The sequence below is a fragment of the Columba livia genome, chromosome 5 (genome assembly GCF_036013475.1).
Source record: "Columba livia isolate bColLiv1 breed racing homer chromosome 5, bColLiv1.pat.W.v2, whole genome shotgun sequence".
In the NCBI taxonomy this organism is placed as follows: domain Eukaryota; kingdom Metazoa; phylum Chordata; class Aves; order Columbiformes; family Columbidae; genus Columba; species Columba livia.
Genome location: NC_088606.1, coordinates 51,910,503 through 51,928,853, shown reverse-complemented (window position 1 = coordinate 51,928,853; position 18,351 = coordinate 51,910,503). Strand labels below are relative to the sequence as shown.

Below are 18,351 nucleotides of genomic sequence, written 5' to 3'. Positions count from 1 at the left end.
CAAGGCGGTAGCAACGTAATGAGGTGTGTCATATCCCAGCAGGAGCCAGCATCGCTCCCCCTCAGACCCCCTAATTAGAACTGTTTCAATTTTTAAGCCCCCCTGGAGGAGTGCTGGGGGGAAGGGGGGTAGCGGGGTTCCTGCAGCGTGGGGACTGCCAGCTGCCCGCCGAGGGGGCAGCTCTAATTGGAGTGGCCGCGAGGAGCCACAGAGCGATACAAGCTTGTGTGGGGCTGGCGACTATGATGACATAGTGCTGTGGGGATGCCAAAATGCTTTGTGCCAGGAGGAGACATCACTATTGCAGATTTTAGGGGATTCCATCCCCCCCAGTTTGAATGAACGCGTTGGCAGAGGCAGCAGGAGTGTGATACAGGGGCAGGGGTGAATTGCACATCCTGTTGTGGCCTTGTATTGAGACCTTGAATACTGAGGCTGAAGTTCAGAACATCTACTGCCTGCATTGGGAAGCAGGTCTGCTAGCCCAGGGAAGCTGGTCTGTTAATGCTGGAGTCATGAACCAGAGCAAATGCTGGAACCCCCATCCTCAGATTCTGTGGCTTTCCATCCTTTTCGTGCAAGCTGTTGGTGACTGGTCACTGAGGTCCCTGTCATTTCACCCAGTACTGTGTCCTACTCAAGCATCTCTTTTGGGTCTTGAGCTACCATTGCCTGCACCCAGGAGCTTTGGTTGTAGGAGTTTCCAAGAACTGCTGGCTTACTCAAATCAGGGTGACTCATAAGCCTCCTCTATTCCGTGGACCAAATCCTGGCCCTTCAGAAGTCAATGAAAATCTTTATGCTGGCCTTTTCAGGCATGGCATTCATAGTCCTCCTAATTCAGATGCATTAAAGCTTCTGTGGAACAGCTTGTGGGTTCTCTCTAAAACACTGTCTGGCAGGCACAAGAGGAGCCTAGTAGTAGCCAAGGATTATTTTCTGAATGACTGCAGCAGCATTAAAACTTAATGCCTTTAAAACATGCCTGCAATGACACATACCGTTAAAACTTAAGAAGACCCCTTGAGCGGAAATGACCCCAGCCTGCCTGTTTCTCTTGCAGACCCCATGGGCTGGGTGTGGAGGAAGCTTGTTCTTCTGGTAGTATTTCAGAGAGCACAAGGCTCAACCCTCCTCTGCTTCTAAGATGGACCTGAGATACGTACCCCTGTATGCAAACACCCTTTCACAGTCTGTGCAAGTTAGATGTTGGAAAGCAGTAGCCACTTTGAGGGCATTTCAGTCCAAGTGCAACTTCCCAGGGCCTCTGCCCTATGCCTGGCCTGTTTCTTGAAGACAGGAGTGAAGGTCACCTCGACTTTTTGGCTTCCCAGAGAGGTCATCTTCTGTTGACTTGCCAGGAGGCAAGCTGGCAAGATACCCATGAGCAGAGTCTGATAAAAACGCAGGTGAAATCTAGCATGAAGTGATGGACATGGGTGAGCAAATCTGGTTGGTCATGTGTCTGGTGAGTCCTGGGCTAGCTACTACCATGTGGCAGCAAAACCTTAAAGCTTAGTGCTGTGCTCGGCAGAGGTCAGAAAAAGCACGAGGAGCCGTTGGGCTGGGAACAGGAAAAGAGGATATATTTTTCCCCATGCAGGTCTGCTGGTGTACCTGCAGCTCAGACATGGTGTGCTGAGCCAGTGTGCCTGCCTCTCAAACACAGTGCGTCAATGCTGGCTGGGGTGGCAAAAGGCACCTGTGCAACAAGTGGCTCTGTGGATGATCTGACCTAAAAGGCTCCTAAACAAGGTCTAAATGTGGTGAGAACCCTGGGGAAGGTAATTAGGGAATGGGCATGCATGCCCTTTTCCAATGCAAGTAGTAAGGGTCACCCAAAGGAGCCATTGGTTAGCAGACTGGGAGCAAAACAGGAAAGGACTTCTTCATTGTAGCTGGCAAACTGTTCCACTCCCTGCCACCAGCCACTGTGCCTGTTAAAAGCCGACATGGCTTCAAAAAGCAATTAGACAAATTCATGCAAGAAAGCTCTGCTGAGGGCTATTAAATACAAAGAGGAAAGCTGCTTGGGCAGATGCACAGGTGCCCGTGGGCTGGGAGAACATACCTGGAAAATGTGGTTTGTTGCATTCTTACGCTGTTCCGAAGGCATCTTCCAAAGGCCAAGCCGCTGGGGACTTGGCCCAAGGTGAGTGTTGTGTCCTGCCCAGCTGACCCATTGTCTTCTCCTTTCCTCTCTTTGCAGGTTCAGCACAATGAGTTGGCATCCTAGGTGTTAGCAGTGTGAGGAGATCAGGACGGGTGCTGCTCTGCTCACCCTTTACCCCCTCGCTCGTTCTCCTCGGGGAGACGGGTGCTGGCATCCCTGCCCTGCCCTTCCATCCCTTGACGCCACTCGCCATAGAGGGGACGGGCCCGTTATGGCTGGGGACAGGCTCCCACGCAAGGTGATGGACCCAAAGAAGCTGGCCACCCTCCTGAGGAATGGAGCGGAAGGCACCCTGGTCATTGACAGCCGCTCCTTTGTGGAGTACAACTCCTGGCATGTCCTCAGCTCTGTCAACATCTGCTGCTCCAAGCTCGTCAAGAGGAGGCTCCAGCAGGACAAGGTCTCCATCACAGAGCTCATCCAGCCTGCCTCCAAGATGAAGGTAGGGGATCTGGCCCTCATCTTTCCTGATAGATGCTCTCATTCTCTTCCCCAGTAGAAAGGGGCAGGGTGGGGGTGGGATGCAGACTGGCCTAAGGGCTGGTCTGTGCCTGGTATGTGCATCCTCCTCCTCTATCTCTTGACCCCAGTATCTCCTGGCATCTCTCTGGCACCCTTTGGAGATCTGGAGTGTGGTCTCATGCGGCCATAGCACTGTCCTTGGGGACCTTTTTGTTGACCCACCCCAGTGGCATGGCTCCCTGCTCCAGGAGCCCTTGCCAGGCAAGTCTAACAGGTCTATCTGCCTTAGGACTTGTCCTATGCCAGCAAAGAACCCCCAAAAGCCTTCCTGAAGCTGTAAGCTTAATCCTCTGCTAAAAACTCTTCCCCTCCCCTCTGTCATCTCTAACTCCATTCAGGGACATGTAATCCTCCTCCCCTGTGACGCCAGAAGCTCTTAACTGGTGTCATGGCATATTATCTCTCCCAGGCTCCTCTATCGCTCCTGGTTAAATAATAGAGGTGGCTCTGAGCCATGGAACTGGGCTGGAGCCCTGGCCAGCACAGCATCGGGTGCCCCCATGGTGCCACAGGCCGGGTCCTGCCCTCTGCCGGGATGCTGCCGAGGGTGCCAGGCTGCGGGACGAGCCAGAGGGTGATTTGCCGTTCATGCTCGCCCTCCTGCAGGCTCGCTTTTACTGTTTCCCCCCTCCTGCCTTGTAATTTTATGGCAAAGCTAGGGTAATTCAGGCGATTAATCAAATGCTGGGCCCAGCTGGAGCCATCTGCGGCGTGTCCCCCCCTGCTGCCCCACGAAGCCACTGCTGTCCGCATTGGCTGCCGGTGACATCACCCTGCCGGGATCAAGGGGACTTGCAGCGCGGGGGGGCCGGCACTGCGCCAATCTGCTGCGGTGATGCTCCAGGCTGGGCGATTTGGAGGGGATTGCAGAGACTGATTCCTGAACGGCTTTAGCTGCTCTTAAATCCCCGGGAGAATAAAGCAGAATAATCAGTTTTTCGCAAGCTAGGAGGAGAGTGGCGCGGCTGCCCTCCCAGCAAGGGTCACCTCTGCAGTGGCCGCCATCACGTGGAGCGGCAGCAGTAGCAGCAGCAAAAGCGATGGGCAAGGGGGAGGATGAAGATGATGGGGAAGGAGGAAGCATGGAAGAGTTAATGTCAGCTGATGCTATCTGCCTGGAAACCTACAGCCTGTAAACCACAGAGCAGTGTTTCCCAAACGGATAGGCGGTCTCTGTTCTGTCCCTATAGAAGGAGCAATTGCCTCCTTCCCCCTCCTGGATCGTTGCGTAATGATCCAGGTGCTGGCTGGGGACATGATTATAACCAGGGAAGATAGGGGTCAGAGGAGAGGCATTGCCTCCATCTTTAATTCACAGCTTTTTCCTTTTCCATATGGCTGAAATCTCTGCCCCCACTGCTGCTCTGTGCAGCCCCAGCTGCACTCACCACTTGCACGCTGGCTCTCCCAGCACACACAGCCCAGGAATTAATTAAGCTTCAGGGCACCCTCGTGAGGTTAAGCCACTTGCCCTGGGAAACTCCAGTGGGGGGACCCAGGGAGGCTCACAGCCGTGTCATCATTTGGCATAAAGCAGGGGTCGTGACCATGACGTGGGGTGTCAAAGCCTTTTTGTGCATGCACTTGTGAGTTTGCATTTTTGGGTAATGAACTCTCCTCTCGCCCTTTCTCCTTCCCTCACACCTCTGATTACAGCCACTTGGGTCCTAGACATATTTTGGGACTCCCAGAAATTAATATGATCTGCTGCCTCAAGGTGCACAGATCCTCAGAGAGGGATGCTGAAAGCTGGTTAAGACCTCCATTACCACCATATCGTTTCCTTGCCTCTACCTGCCATCACTGGCCAACCCCCCCAGCCCTGCTTTGCTCTTGGCTCCACACACCAGGGCTGAGGGAGGCAGTGGGGCGAACTGGGGGAAGGGGGGGACAAGGGGCATGGCTGGTGTTGGGAACAGATGGCAGGAAGGGTGACATCAGTTGTGTGATTGTCCAGCCCCATTATTCCTCCTGACGGGCCTCCCGCCCTCTCCCTGTTTCCTGCTCCCCGGCTGGCCAGGGCTGCTGAGACAAAGGTGCCGCCAGTGATGCAGGGCGGCCTGGGCAGGGACGGGCAGCCCTGAGCCCCCACCTCATCCCGCTCCTCCTCGCCTGCCCAGTGCAAAGAGAGCTTGACCTGCTCATCCCGGCTCAGCGATGCCCTGGGTGGCAATCACCTTTTGGGGAAGCAGGCAAGGGCTGATACAGAGCAAAGCTTTTGGGTGACTTCTCCTGCCTGTGAGCAGGCAGGGGGCATGAGAGCATTTGTCTAGTTTGCTTTTCCCAGTGCTCGCACCCTTCTTTTCCATACCACTGTTAAGGGAGAGTACCATTAATAATGCTTCTGGATGCTGTGATTTGGAGCGATGTTGTGGGATAACAGCAGCGCCTGGCTTTTTTGGTGCAAGGAAAGGACCATTTGGTGGGAACGAAGAAATAGGGAAAATAATAAAAATCCCTTTATTTTTTCAGTGAAATATGCCTGGAATCATGAGTACAGCTAAGCCAGCGTTCCACAAGTCCTGTTGTGTGGCACCTTCTCATGGTGCCCAGGCTGGGAAAAACTACAGCAGCAATTCATTTCCCAATTAGCCGTAGTCTCCCTCCGCAAAAAAATGGTACCAATTTACTGCTCTGGTTTTGTTTTTGAACGCTTCTCTCAATACTAACAATAATACATTCTCCCAATAATAAATTCCAATAACAACTGGAATAATTCAGCTCCTTGGTGCAGTTTCAGGGGCAGAGGTTATGGGAAATTCCTGCTTGGGGTTTTCACTAGCATTTCTTGAGGGAAATGTTGAAAATTTCACTTCTTCAAGATGCCCCCGGAAAGTCTTTCCACCTCTCGACCTCTTCTCACTTCCTAAAATGTAGCTATCCCCAGAGAAGTTGTAGCAGCATTTTGAGGCATTATGAGGGTCTCTTCAGGCAATGGGAATATTTATTTATTTGTGTTAGGAGCATGGCTCTGCAAACAGCGCTTTTGCTTGAGGAAAAGCCGGGGCTTATTTTTGAGCTGTGTGCCTGGCTGCTCTCTATGTTGATGGAAGCCCTGTTATTTCAGTGGGGTGATTCACTGTGTTTTGAAACAATATGTGACTGAGATGTCAGTAGTAATTGGGATAATAAGAATAGCTTGCTCCTATCCTATCTTAGCCCAGCTCACCTGTAGAGCATCATCCTCCCTGTTTTGCAGGTAGGCAGAGTCAGAGTGGGGTCTCAGACTGTGTTGAAACACTCAATGCCTGGGACCAAATGTCTGTAAGGGAGTTATCTCCAGCCAGAGCTGGGGAGGGTGTTGGGGAGCACTGGGCTCAGCACAAAGGCAGCGGGTAGTCTCAGCTGGAGTTTGGTTGAAGCTGTTGGCCAGGTGGTCCCTGCTCTGGACTGGCCATCCCTCCAGCCAAGATGCTGGCAAAGAGGAGGTTTGTCCCTGGTGAGGTGCCCTGGGGCACCTCCAGTGCTGGGACGGGCCAGCAGCCTTTCAAAAGCATGTATGGGCTTGCAAGCCCACTCAACACCTGCCAGAAGACTTGCTGCACCTTGGCCCTGCTACCCCTTGTTGGCTGGATTTGGTGACCCTTCCTAGAGGGTGATGCCTGGGGCGTTTTGGTTACTTCAGCAGTCTCGGGGTGATGGGCAACCCCCATGGGAGAGCTCCCATGCTGCTCCTCTGTTGTCAGACATGCCTCTACCCTATGCCAGCACCTGGAAGAGGCAGGATTTGGCGCTGAGCATCTCTTCAGCTTTACCCTTCTCCTCTGCCCTGGTTAGCTTTTAAGCTCTGTATGTTTAAGGCCAGAGATGGGGCTGTGCTTTCCCCTGCATATCAGGAGTGTGTGAAGTTAATGGGAGACCTGTGGACCCGATTAAATATCTCACTCTCATTTCCCTCTGTGGCAAGGAGCTGGGATGCCCTTGTGGGCTCCTTGTGTGCTCCACCAGGGCTTCTCAGGACCATCCTGCAGGCATCCTCACCCCAGCAAGCCAGGTATTTTTTTTCTGCAGCTGGGCCATATGAGGCCAGTGCTTGTTTGGCATTTACATTGAGTGAAACCTTATAACTTTAATAAGATATAAACCGTGTCACACATCTCTGCCGTCGCTCAGCAACCCTGCAGTAATGGCCCAAACAAAGCCTTCCCATGCAAAAGGAACACTAAATCCTATTGTGGGATAATTCTGCTTGGCTAGAGCCAGTATCTCCTCTGCAGCCACCACAGCCTGGACTGTGCAGCCAGGATGAGCCCTGGCCCCACTGCAGCTCGGTCCCTGCCTCACTGTGCTTTTGGGGGAGATGCTGTTGCTGGCATGGGGATTCAGGCTGGGAACTGGATTTTTGGAATGTGCTAACAGCATGCTAGAGGGCTTGAAGGGCTAGTGGCCCTGCTAAGGACTGGTGGTCTCCCAGCTCTGAGCTGGCTCAACAGCCACCATGTTTCCCTCCAGCTGTGCTGGGGATGGCCTCTCATGTAAGTCCTGCTTCAGGGATGGCCAAGGAAGAGATGCTGGGATAGATCCTCAGGTGGCTTGCCCCCCAAGTAGCTTTGGTACTTTTTCAGTGTCGTATTTTTAAATTCCCACGTCCTTTTCTCTTCCTCTTATCCTGCCTTTTTATCCCTCCCGTCATCCCGCTGACCTGCAGGGCCAGTTTTGTTCTCCAGTGCCCAGTGCCAGGCTGGAACAGACTGCTCCTTTGAGCTCTCCCCTTCCTATTGCAGAGCCAGGTGTGATGCCCCAGCAGGGATTTCTGTTGGTGTGGGACTGTCCTTCCACTGCAGCGAGGAGACATGATGAGCTCAGCTAAATCAGTTCTCCCTGCAGTTTTATTTGGATGGCACTCACGTTGCTGAGCAAGGAAGCACCTGCGGCAGGGTGTGAAAGCAGCATTAATATCAGCAGCAATCCTGAGCAAATTTGCTCTGGTGGTAAGATAGGGCATGGCAGTTAGATAACAAAAGGAGGCAGGTGTCTGTGAGTGGTTCCTAGTTTCAGTGGTCTCCTAAGGGGATTTCGGAAAGGGACAGGCAGGGGGTGGGCAATGGGCCACTCCAACACAAGCCAAAGGAGAGAGCAACTCGGGGACACAGACTCTCCCTGCCTGCCCACTGCTGCTTCTTCCCCCTCCTGCAGCATGATGGATATGTCTTACCCTGCCAGCTGGGAGGGCCGGCATTCACAAGGCAGGTGTATGCCATTCATCAGGCTATTCAGTGAATGCACTGAGCCATGCCTCTACAAGAATTTTTATCTTCTTTTCATGCACAGACCTTCAGGTAGACATAGGAATGGCCAGCTGCAGCTTGAATGCTCTCACTGCAATTCAGGCTTGGGGAGACTCCTACCAGCAGGCAGATCCCTGCCTGTGGGATATGCCCCCATCTCACCTGCCCCACAGACCCTGCAGCAACAACAGGGCTGGGTGCTGTTTGTGGCATGTAAAGTCACGTGAGTGTAGCCCAGGAGCTGCTTTCTCTCTACCCCAGCACATCTGCAGTGTGCAAGCCCCACCATGCATTAGAAATGGAAGAAAGAGCATCCCCCTGAACATCCACCAAGCTAAAGAAGAGCTTTTCCCTCTCCTTCAGCCCTCAGGGGTGATCTGCAGGTTTGGGTTGTGCTTCCAGATGGGCAGTACCTACAGAGGTGTTACTGTGCTGGGCATGATGTCTCCATGCTGAGCCCTGAAGAGCTGTCACTCCAGCCCCACTTGCTCCAGCTGCAGCATGGGGGCTGTACTGGAAGCACCCCTGCCTGCATAACCACCCAAAAGTCCCCATGACACCAGCCAGGCTGCAGAGGAGTATCTGAGGGCAAATTTTGGGTGGGGAGGAAGTGGTGGAAGGAGTCATGATGACTTCTGGGATGTGGTTAAGTAATGGCAAGCTGAGGGTGGGCAATGGGGAGGAGTGACCCTATTTGGGGTAGGATGCTTAAAAGTGCTAACAGTTGTTGGGGCTACTCTGATGGGCATCTGCACTGACACACTTGCTTATAGCTGTGGAACAGAGTCCCAGCCTGGCTGGACCCTTCATTCAGTGAGCGAAGCCAGCTCATGGGGACAGCATGGAGCTGTGGTCTCCCACTTGTGTGACTACTAAATTCAGCTTTGTTTCCCATGATGGAGTGGGCAGCAGCATGCTCAGCCTATTTCTCTGACACACGGCTTTCACCATTCCCCTGCAGGTTGAGGCAGAAGAGCACCAGGACGTGGTGGTCTATGACCAGAGCACGCGGGACGTGACCGGCTTGGCTGCTGACAGCTTCCTCTCCATCCTCCTGGGCAAGCTGGACAGCTGTTTCCACAGCGTCTCCATCCTCACAGGTAGGAGCCCTGGATTACCACTTCACCTGGCGCTCATGCCCTTAGTCTGGAGTTACGAAGCTGTGGCCACACATGTCCATCTGCACCTGCTTTCCTGGCCACCGGTGGCTGTGGTGACAGAGGGCAGCCCTGCACACAGTCCAAGGAAGCTCAAACCCCCTTGAATTCATTCCTTGCATTGTCCAGCTCCCTGCTGCTGCACCCACCAGTCAGAGTGAATGAAAGAGGAGAGTACAGAGGGGTTGCGGTGACACAGATCCAGCCACCCAAAAGCTGCCCTTCATTTCCCCATCCCTGTGCTGCTTCATCCCCAGTGAATGTGCTATGGGCTGGACGTGGTTTGGGTGCTCTGCTCCCTCTTGCTGCTGTCAAAGGGAGGGCAGGAGACGAAATCCATGGATGTTCTGGAAAGGGGAGGGGAATGAGGGTTGGGGCAGAGGGTCATCACTGAGTGAGTTCAGGGTCTGCTGGAGATGATGCTCTCCAGGCATGAGCACACAGGCAGGAGGAGGCACGTGCTGTCCTAATTACAGCCCTTCTGCAGAGTAAAATGGAGGCAGGCGGCCGATGAATGAAACGCTCTAACCCAGCAGAAAGGAGAAGAAAGAGGCAGCAAGCTGCCGAAGAGAGAGTTAAAGCTGCCTTTGATTCCTCATGGCTGGGTGTCTGCCCAGCTCCTGCACATGGAAGGGAGGGCAGGCACTGCCCCATGCAGCCCCTCGGTCCTGCTGAGCTCAGCCAAGCTCCTAGATAGGGCAAACAGGAACAGAGATGGAGATGATCTCTATTCCCCAAGCCCGTCCCCATCCTGTGGTGACTGGGTACTGTTTTGGGGCTGAGGTGGAGGGTACTGGCCTCTGTGTCCCGCAAGCATCGCAGGGATGGAGTGAGCAGCCATCCCCACAAACTTGGTAGCATGACAGACCCTGGGAAAGGGTAGTTGTGGTGGGGAAGGTGCCACAAGCAAGTGGCATTCAGGGAGCCTTGTCTGTGCAAGGCATGGGTAAGTGCTGTTGAATTAGAGCAGCTGCGTTGTGATGGGGAGAACAGAGCAGAGAAACAGCAGGAATAAACCACCAGTTCAAGGGTTTCAAAAGCAAGTAGGGACTACACAAAATCACGTTAAAGCTAATTACATGGCCCAGGTTGCAGGAGCTCTATTGAGGCTAGTGCTTGAGGATGCCACCATGAGCTTGCTACATCAGTCCCTGGCCTGCCCCTGCAGCCGTGCCTGCGGCTCCAAGGTCATCGCGGCATAAACAAGGGCAGAGCTTGTGTACAGTGCAGGAGAACGCAAATTCAGTCACATCTGGGAAGGAACCTGCTTAGTCACCAGGATGGGTCAGGAAACAGCATTCATGGCGTGACCCCGGCACCCCCCACCCGCCACCGCTTTCCCAGGGCTGGGCGAGGGGCAGTGTTATGGGCTGGCTGGAAAACCCTGCTGCCAGAGTCCTCTTGGTGCAGGGATGAGGCTGGGTGAGGTGGCCCTGAAAGCACCAGAGCCTTCTTCTCCCTGGGAAAGCAAGGGAAGGCTTGGGGGACCCTTGTAGTACTGGTACATCCCAGCCACATGCACTGCATGCCTCATGCTGGGTGATTGCCAGTAGCATGCCACTCCCTGTCCATCAGCATTGCCTTCACTGAGCCCCCTGCAAACAGTCCCGTGCCCAGCTTGGGCACATGCGTCCGCCATCCTAAGGTCAGTGATTTCCATCCCCCTGGGCTGCAGGAGTCCACACCCCCAAGCAGGAGCACAGCTGTGCTAGGCACCAAGCGAAGCTTAAACGTTCCTAATTAAAAGCACTGCAGGGCCACAGCCTGATGGGGAATGTGGGCCATCACCGGGTGGAAAAAATGGGAACCAAAATGTAGAACACTGGGTCATGGCAGCGGCATTTTACATGGAAATCGTGACTGGAAGCGGCTGCAGAGAGCATCCGGGGGAGGCTGGGCACGCTTGCCAACAGGCGCAGCTTCCTCCTGCCTGCGGCATGGGCAGCAGCCACGGTGTTTAAGAGGCAGCTCTGCAGTGCTTGGGAGGTCTGGGGTGGGATGAGCAGGCCCGACCTGATTTTGACCCTTCACCTTGGTGGGTTTTTACCCCTTGGTCTGTTTGCTTTGAGCTCAGGCGCCTGGTCCTGCGCCAACCCATCCTGTGTCCCAGAAGAGGTGCCTAGGTCCTCCTTGGAGGTGGCTTGTGACCACAGTGGGGAGTTGGGCTGGCAAAGGCTGCTGAGATCTCAGGTGCTGTCCTGAAATCTCAGCCTGGCCCTGAATGGATGCCAGTACCCTAGGGAAAGGAACCCCATCCTGAGGGTCCCCAAACCTGTGTGCCAGTGCTATGCAGCCCTAGAATCTCCCAAGCCCCTCTGTGCTCCCCATCTCTCCTCAGCCCCAACAGATGTTTCTCCAGGGGTGACACACATCTGTGCCTCAGTGTCTCTATCTCATGCAAATGCCATGCTTGACCGTTCTTGTTCGCCTCCAGCCCGTCATCCTTCGGACTCTTGAAGCAGCTGGTGGAGGCTGATGAGCGAGGACAGGGGAGATGGGGATGGCAAGAACAGTGTTGGGGACCCCTGAAGGGTTAACAGCCCAGAAGCAGTGATTCCAGCAGGGTTGGAAGGAGGAATCTGAGTCAATTATTCCCAGTCTTGGAAATCATTGGCTTCTCTTCTTTTTTCCTGCCTTTTTTTTTTTTTTTTTCTAATTGTGTAAGTATAAATAGTGCTGTTTGCTGCCCTCCATCCGTGGGAGCAGAAAGCCTGTTGATTTATATGGTTTTCCTGACATCACATGGAGTGGTGGAAAACTGAATGGAGCCAACATTTTTCCTGCATTACGTAATGCCCCCTCCCTCCCAGACCAGCTCTGCTATTCCTGCAGGAGCCTGACTGTTCTTTAACCTTTATTTACTTCAGCACAAACCCTCGCTTTTTTGCCCCCCCCTTTTTAGTGTGTTTGTTTGTTTGACTTTGCTTCCCTCCCCCCACACCCCCCGCTTCTTCCCCTTTGCAAACTCCTGCTTGGTTTTTATTAGCAGCCATTATCTGTTTATGAAGCAGCAGCAGCAGTCTGGCTCCATCACTCCCTGATGTCTCCCACGTGCCAGTTCTTATATTGGAGCCTGGCCAGAGCTGTAGCATAATGCTGAGCTCCTGAGTGCTGAGCTTCATCAGCTTCTCTCCATTTGTCCAGATACAGCAGAGGGTGGAGAGATCTTCCTTTTCTCCCATTCAGCAGTTAAACGCAATAGCCAAGGGCTTGGGATGCTTGTCCAGATGATGTTCAGGCACCCGTCCTGTCCTTACTCCTGGTCCTTGGGCTAAGCACTGGGCTCCTCTCTCTTGTGCCCAAAGCCGTATGCCAGCTGGAGATGAAACTGCGCTGGCAGTGTGGCCAGCAGTGGTGATCTGCGTAGCCCAGACCTCTGGGGTTGGGACCCCCTTGCATGGCAGAGGCTCTTTTCATTGTGGTTTCATGCACTGGAGGAGCTTTATCATTGTGATATCGCACTCTGACCTGAAACAGGCCCCTCGCTTGCTTTCTGAGCTCAAGTCATGAGCTTTTCATCTGGCTTGGGAACATGTGTGAGATCATCTTCAGCCTCCACCGCCCCGCCCCGTACCAATTCTTCAAGGAATGTTTAAATTTTCCAGTCCTGTTCTTTCTAAATTTGGAGTGTCTGTTTACTCCCAGGATTCGGAAAGAATGTAACAGTATCATCAGCAAGAAATCCCTCCTAGCCCTCCACTCGCCATCCTCCTCCATGGTGAGTGCACTGGCCTTGACAGCACCGGCCATGGCCCAGGTCCTCTCCAGCCCGGAAGTGCCGCAGTCAGACGGAGCAGCCGAGGAGCGTTGTAATTGCACGGTGGCAGTGATCTGGAGGGGGCTGAGATTTGGGGGATTTCAGGGGAATCTACCAGAGGCAGGTGACTTCAGAGTGAGCAAAATGCAGTCATGAAAAAGGAGAGGGGATTTCCATTGCAGGAGCTGACTTGGGCTGCCCAGGCATGAGTGGATTCAGCACTGGCTAGAATTATTTTAAAAACAAGGACTCAGGGACAGATCATTGAAAAAAAATAAAAAGAGAGAAAGGACTTTTTTTTTTCTGCATAGGGACAATCTTAAAAGAAGGTTAAACATCAGGGCAGCTGAATGTGACTTTGCTCATCCTTGGCTGAAAATACCGTGATGCTTTTGCGTGTCATGTCAGTGAGAAGCCACATGCCAGCATCACATCTCCCTTGCTCTCTGATCCTCTTGAAACAAGTTGAGCTGGGGCTGTTCTGGAGGAAAAGAGAAGATGAATGAGAAAAGCTGAGCTAGGCAGGTGCAAAAGCAGTACATAGGCAGGGCAGAAAAATGGGGCTTTCTTTCGGTCAAAGTCCCAGGGGCTGGAGGTGACATGTGTATCCAAAAGGCAGCAAAAATTCCAAGGAATCTGCAAATCTTGTCATGGCTGCTGAAGCTAAAAGCGTAGCAGGATCCAGAACCAGGATCAAGGTGTCTTTACAAACCAAATGTAAGAAAAAATAGTATAAAACGTAAGAAAGAAAATACCCCAAATACACACAGTTTGTTTCTCAATCCGAAGCTGTCTGATGGGAGTAAGCAAGCAGAACCCCACTGCAGCTGGTTATTTGATGGTCAGCTTCCTCATCACCAGCTCTGGACAGGACCACAATTTCATCTGTCAAGTTCGATATGTGAGTGTGTCTCTTGCGGACATCGCACATACAGGATGCACTAGCCAGTGGACTTTGACTCCAGCAGAGCCTCTGCTTGGTACATGGGCCTAAAGATGCATGTGCGGGTCAAGTCTTGGGGCTATTTTAGGTACCTTCACACTGCAAGGTCTAAGAGTACTTAGGGACTTATAGGTGTGAATCCATCAGATGTGCTCACAAGTTTTTCTTTTAAAGTCTAATTATTGCCTCTGAATCTTCCACAAGCACCTCTGCCCACCCATGGACATCTCTTATCCCATAGCATACTGTGATGAACCAAAAAAGCAGATTCTCAGCGGGCAGGAATGAATGGCAGGGTATGAATAAAGAGGGTGCAGGAGTGGGGCGGAATGAGATGAGAAAGAGCACTCACATTGTACTCTCAATTGCTTGCTTCTCCAAGTTTTGCAAACAATGTGAATGGGGATCTTGCTTGTTGTTAATCTACAAACTGCCTGTGTGATGCTTGGGAACGGAAGAAGGGTAAGAAGTGTTGTGGGGGGAGTTACACCCAGCTTTTCTCAGGCAGTATGTGGTGGGGCGCAGGAGGGTTACCGGTGGTGATGCTTTTCTTTTGACCGTCCAGAGGGATGAAGGTAGGGTGCTATAGTCAGCCTAGTGGGAGAGGCGCTTTTATAAAATCATAACATTAGCTTTAGCCACTGGAGGCTGGATTTCAAAGGGCAACACCAAGGTTTGTGAGGTTTTTTTACAGTCCTAGAGGTTTAGGTAACTCTCCAAAACTCCCCCCCTCTTGCACATCCCTGAGCCCATGGCACTGGAGGAATTGCTTGCTTTCCTTCAGCAAAGCTGTCTGGGACCACCTTGACCAGGGCAGGACTGTGTTTTCTTGCCCTCCAGGCCCTATCCAGTGGGTGCTGGCATCCAACCCTGGCCACCCAGCCTGGTGGTGGCCCTAGGCAGTGCTCCCAGTTCCTCAGTCCAATGCACAACACTGGGGTTAGGTGCCCCCTTCCCACCCTCCACCATGACCAGGAGATGCCTAGGAGGTTTTCAGCCGTGGTGGGAGCAGCGGCTGCATCCCTAGGAGGGGTTAAGCCAGGTCATGTATGTGTGAGCTGATTGTATTCCAGACCTATGCTCTAAACCTCCCTGTTTAGCAACACTGTCGTCAGACAACTTGTTTTCCCGATTCTATAATTACCCTGAGGAGCTTCCCCTCCCCCTCAAGCCATGTTTTTAACCATTGGACCCAGAAAAGGCAAGCAAAAGGACCAAAGGCAGAGAGGGAAGGAGGAGAAGGGACTCAGTGAAGAGCAGCACTTTGGTTGCCAAGACTTAAAAATCCACCGTGTAATTTCGTTTCTCATTTCTGGAAAGCTGATGGGAAGAAGGCAACTTCCCCAGTAAGAGATCCCGATGGGCAGGAGCCACTGCCCAGTTATGGTTTCCTTCCTTTTGAGAAACCTGCCTCCCCTCATCCGCCTCCCCCTTCCCCTGGGCCCATGCCACATGCTTGTGAAAGTTCTGCACTGGCAATTATTATAAGGCCCTGGCGCTGGGTGGAGGGAGGAACCACTGCCCAGCTGGGCTCATACCAGGCTATAGGTACTGTCATGATGGGCATGAAGGTGCTGAACAGGAGCTCGTTCTGCTCCCTGCCCTTGCAGGCGGGTTGCACAAGTCTCTCTGACCCACTGCAGCAAATGTTTTCCTGGTGAGTGCAGTGGCAATGAGAACAAAGTGGGGCTGGAGGCAGGATGGGCGACAGCCTGGCCAGGAGGAGCACCTGGGGAAAGGGGCTGAGGGGCAGCAGCTGATACATGGGATATATCTCTGCTCTATGGACATTGCCTTTCATCTCTCTACTTGCCAGCTCCTCGCTGCCCCAGCAGCAGCTCCCAACCCCTACCTTGGTCCTGGCAAAGGGGTGAAGAAAATGGGGAGAGAACAGAGAGGAGGATGCTGCCTGGGGAACAGTGGCTGCTCGTGGCAGCTCCATGTGGCTGGACCCTGCACTGGTGGAGGAAGGAGGTTGCTGACTACCTGTGCTCACTTGTTTCTTACTGAGGTTCAGAGGGACATGGGGACACTGGTGAACCCCTTGCATCAAGTGCTGCCTGGTGATGTCATGCCCAGCTCCCAGCAGCCCTGAACTGAAAACTCAGTCCAAACATATGCTGAAGGAACATGCCAGTACCAAAATAACTTGTGCTGAGGGCTCTTGCAAGTCTGAGCAAGTCAGGCAACCAGAGGGCAGCGATGGAAGGCAAATACGTGTTTGTGCACTACTGGATCAAGGGCAGGTTGATGATTGCACCCCCTAATTCACCACGTGCTTCCTGTAGCATCCCATTTGGCTGGCACAGAGCATGCAGCCACTGCCCCTGCATGGCCCAGCGATGGTTTCCACCCCAGTGGAGCCCCCACCACAGCTGGTGGAGCGAGTCTCAGCCAAATAGCCCACCAGAGTGGGTAGAGCACCACTGTCACAGCAGTGATGGGACATGGAGGAATCTCCATTGTCAGGAGCCATTGGCACTAGCCACCAGCATCATGCACCCTCCCTCATAGGGACAGAGGTGGCAAATGTGGCAGAGCACGGACCCCCTGGGGAGCTGCTGTGAGAGCCCCTTCCGAAGCGTGGCTCTCGGGGTAAGACTGCTCCTCTCTCTTCCAGCCTAGTTGGAGCACGCTTTGAATTTTATCCAACCTCTGACCCACATCTGATAATAATCAAACCATATTTGTTACAACAACAAGGCTTGTTAAGAGGCTGGCTCCACTCGCAGTGGGGGGGAGGGGAGAGCACTTAGTTAATGCCAATGACCTCATCTCATGTGATGTCATTCAAAGGAAAAACACTGAAGTCACTCACATGTGGCTCAGCCTGGGGTTTTTCAGCCCGTAAAGCTTCAGATTTTCAAAGGCACAATACATGCCCTCCCTCACTCCTCCACGTACTATAATCCTGAATGATTTTCTGGAGGCCTGGGCTCAGACCAATAAACTCATAAGGAGCTGTGTGGAGACGTATTAAGGAGTCCCATGGGTGGAAAGGGGGGACAAGTAATTCTCTCCTCCAGGGCAAATGTAAAGAAGAAAACATACTGGCCTCCACCTGCTGCAGAAGCCACTGCAGATGGATAAACCCCAGAAAGACTAGGAAAGCCCATTCCTACATGTTCCCTCTTGCTTGACTTTTGCATATGAGAAAGTTTTGGTAGAGGGTGCATCTCCTCTAGACCGCAGTCCTGATCTGCTGGGACTGGGAAGGTAACTCCATCTGACGTGGCCATGCGCAGGTGTGAGCAGCACCAGCCCTTCTCCCCACCAGCTGTTGGAGCCCGTTTGTCTCCAGCTGTTTGAAACCACTCCAGGATGAGCATCCGTTCTGGGTGATACTCTCAATGGAGACATCAAGATGAGTTAGTGGTTAGTTCTGAGGACCTGGTCTCTGGTCCCTGGCTCTGCCCTGCAGCGGAGAACCCTGGATAAATTATTTAAGCTTTTGTGCCTCAGTTTCCCCCATGGGAAACTCAGATTGTGGCATTGCCCTTTCTGGCACTGCTGTTCAGAGTTAAACATCTGCATGTTGGTTCTGCCAGGAGCAGCTGTGGGGAGGGGGCAGGACGGTGCACAGCCATGGGGAGCCTGTCACCTGACTGGGAGCAGCAGGGAGCAGGGATGGGGGAGTGGTGCTGCATCCCTCCTTTGGTGCAGGGGTTTGATCATGCACCACCCTGTCTGGTGTTAAAATGAGCTGTGGGCATTAGCTTCTTCCTTCCAAGTCCCTGTCCCCAAATTAACTCTGCGGGTCCAAATCCGGCGTGGTGCAACGATCCACCTCCTGCAGCGGCTCCTCACTGCGGGGGGCCTTTGGGCGGGCGAGAAAATCGCGGTTGTGCCTTTAAGCAGGGAGCGAAGCATATGTCAGGCCCGGCGTTCTCCTGCGTGTCTGTGTGCTGAGTAAGGAATGCGGCCGCATGCCTGACCCGTTAGCTAGGAGCGCGCTGGGAGCGCGGCGGCGGATGGATCCGCGGGGCTGTTGCGCACCGCTGAGCTCATTCGGGCCGGAGCAGGAGCCGCGCACGCAGGGAGCGAGAGGCGAGGCGGAGGGCGGCCGGGGAAAGGGGGCTACGCCGGGACCCCTCACCCCCCTCGATTTCGTTATTTTTTTAGCGCTTTTTATTTTTTCAGCCTGAAGGCTGGAGCCGGGCGGAGGCTGGCGGTGCTCTGCCGCAGGGGGGCTTTTTTATTTTTTTTAGGATTTTGTTTGCCCGCCAGCTGTTGTTTTGCTAAGGCAAGAGGTGCCCCCGCGAGCCGCAGCCCAGCTGCCTGGATGCCCGTGGATGTAGTGATTGCTCCCTCCGAGGACCAGTTCTGGACAGACATGCGCGAAGGGCAGATGAAGCTGAAAATAAGGGTGCGGAGGATGAAGGAGAGCAGGGACATGAGAGGTTTGTCAGCCGGCCGGCTCCTTTCCTTCCGATGGGGACGGAGGGGGAAGAGAGGGCTGCTCCGCCTGAGCCCTGCTTTGCCCGGGGGACGCCTTTGCCGAGCGGCCGACAGGGAGCGGAGCGCGGTGGCTGGCGAGCGGGGCGATGGAGGCGAGCGGAGAGCGTGCGGAG

The 18,351-nt window shown here is 53.5% G+C and overlaps 1 protein-coding gene across 4 annotated transcripts in view; it reads left to right on the top strand.

Moving 5' to 3' along the window:
• DUSP8 (dual specificity phosphatase 8) overlaps positions 1 to 18,351 on the top strand; it is a 48,043-nt gene that overhangs the window by 12,528 nt on the left and 17,164 nt on the right. For 3 of the 4 annotated variants that reach the window (XM_065065102.1, XM_065065104.1, XM_065065103.1), the window contains exons 2-3: positions 2,210 to 2,615; positions 8,885 to 9,023. In XM_065065102.1, the coding sequence (XP_064921174.1) occupies positions 2,385 to 2,615; positions 8,885 to 9,023 (370 nt within the window). In that variant the 5' untranslated portion in view covers positions 2,210 to 2,384. Of the gene's footprint in view, positions 1 to 2,209; positions 2,616 to 8,884; positions 9,024 to 17,502; positions 18,181 to 18,351 lie in introns of those variants that run through there. The other variant, XM_065065105.1, reaches the window with a different exon arrangement.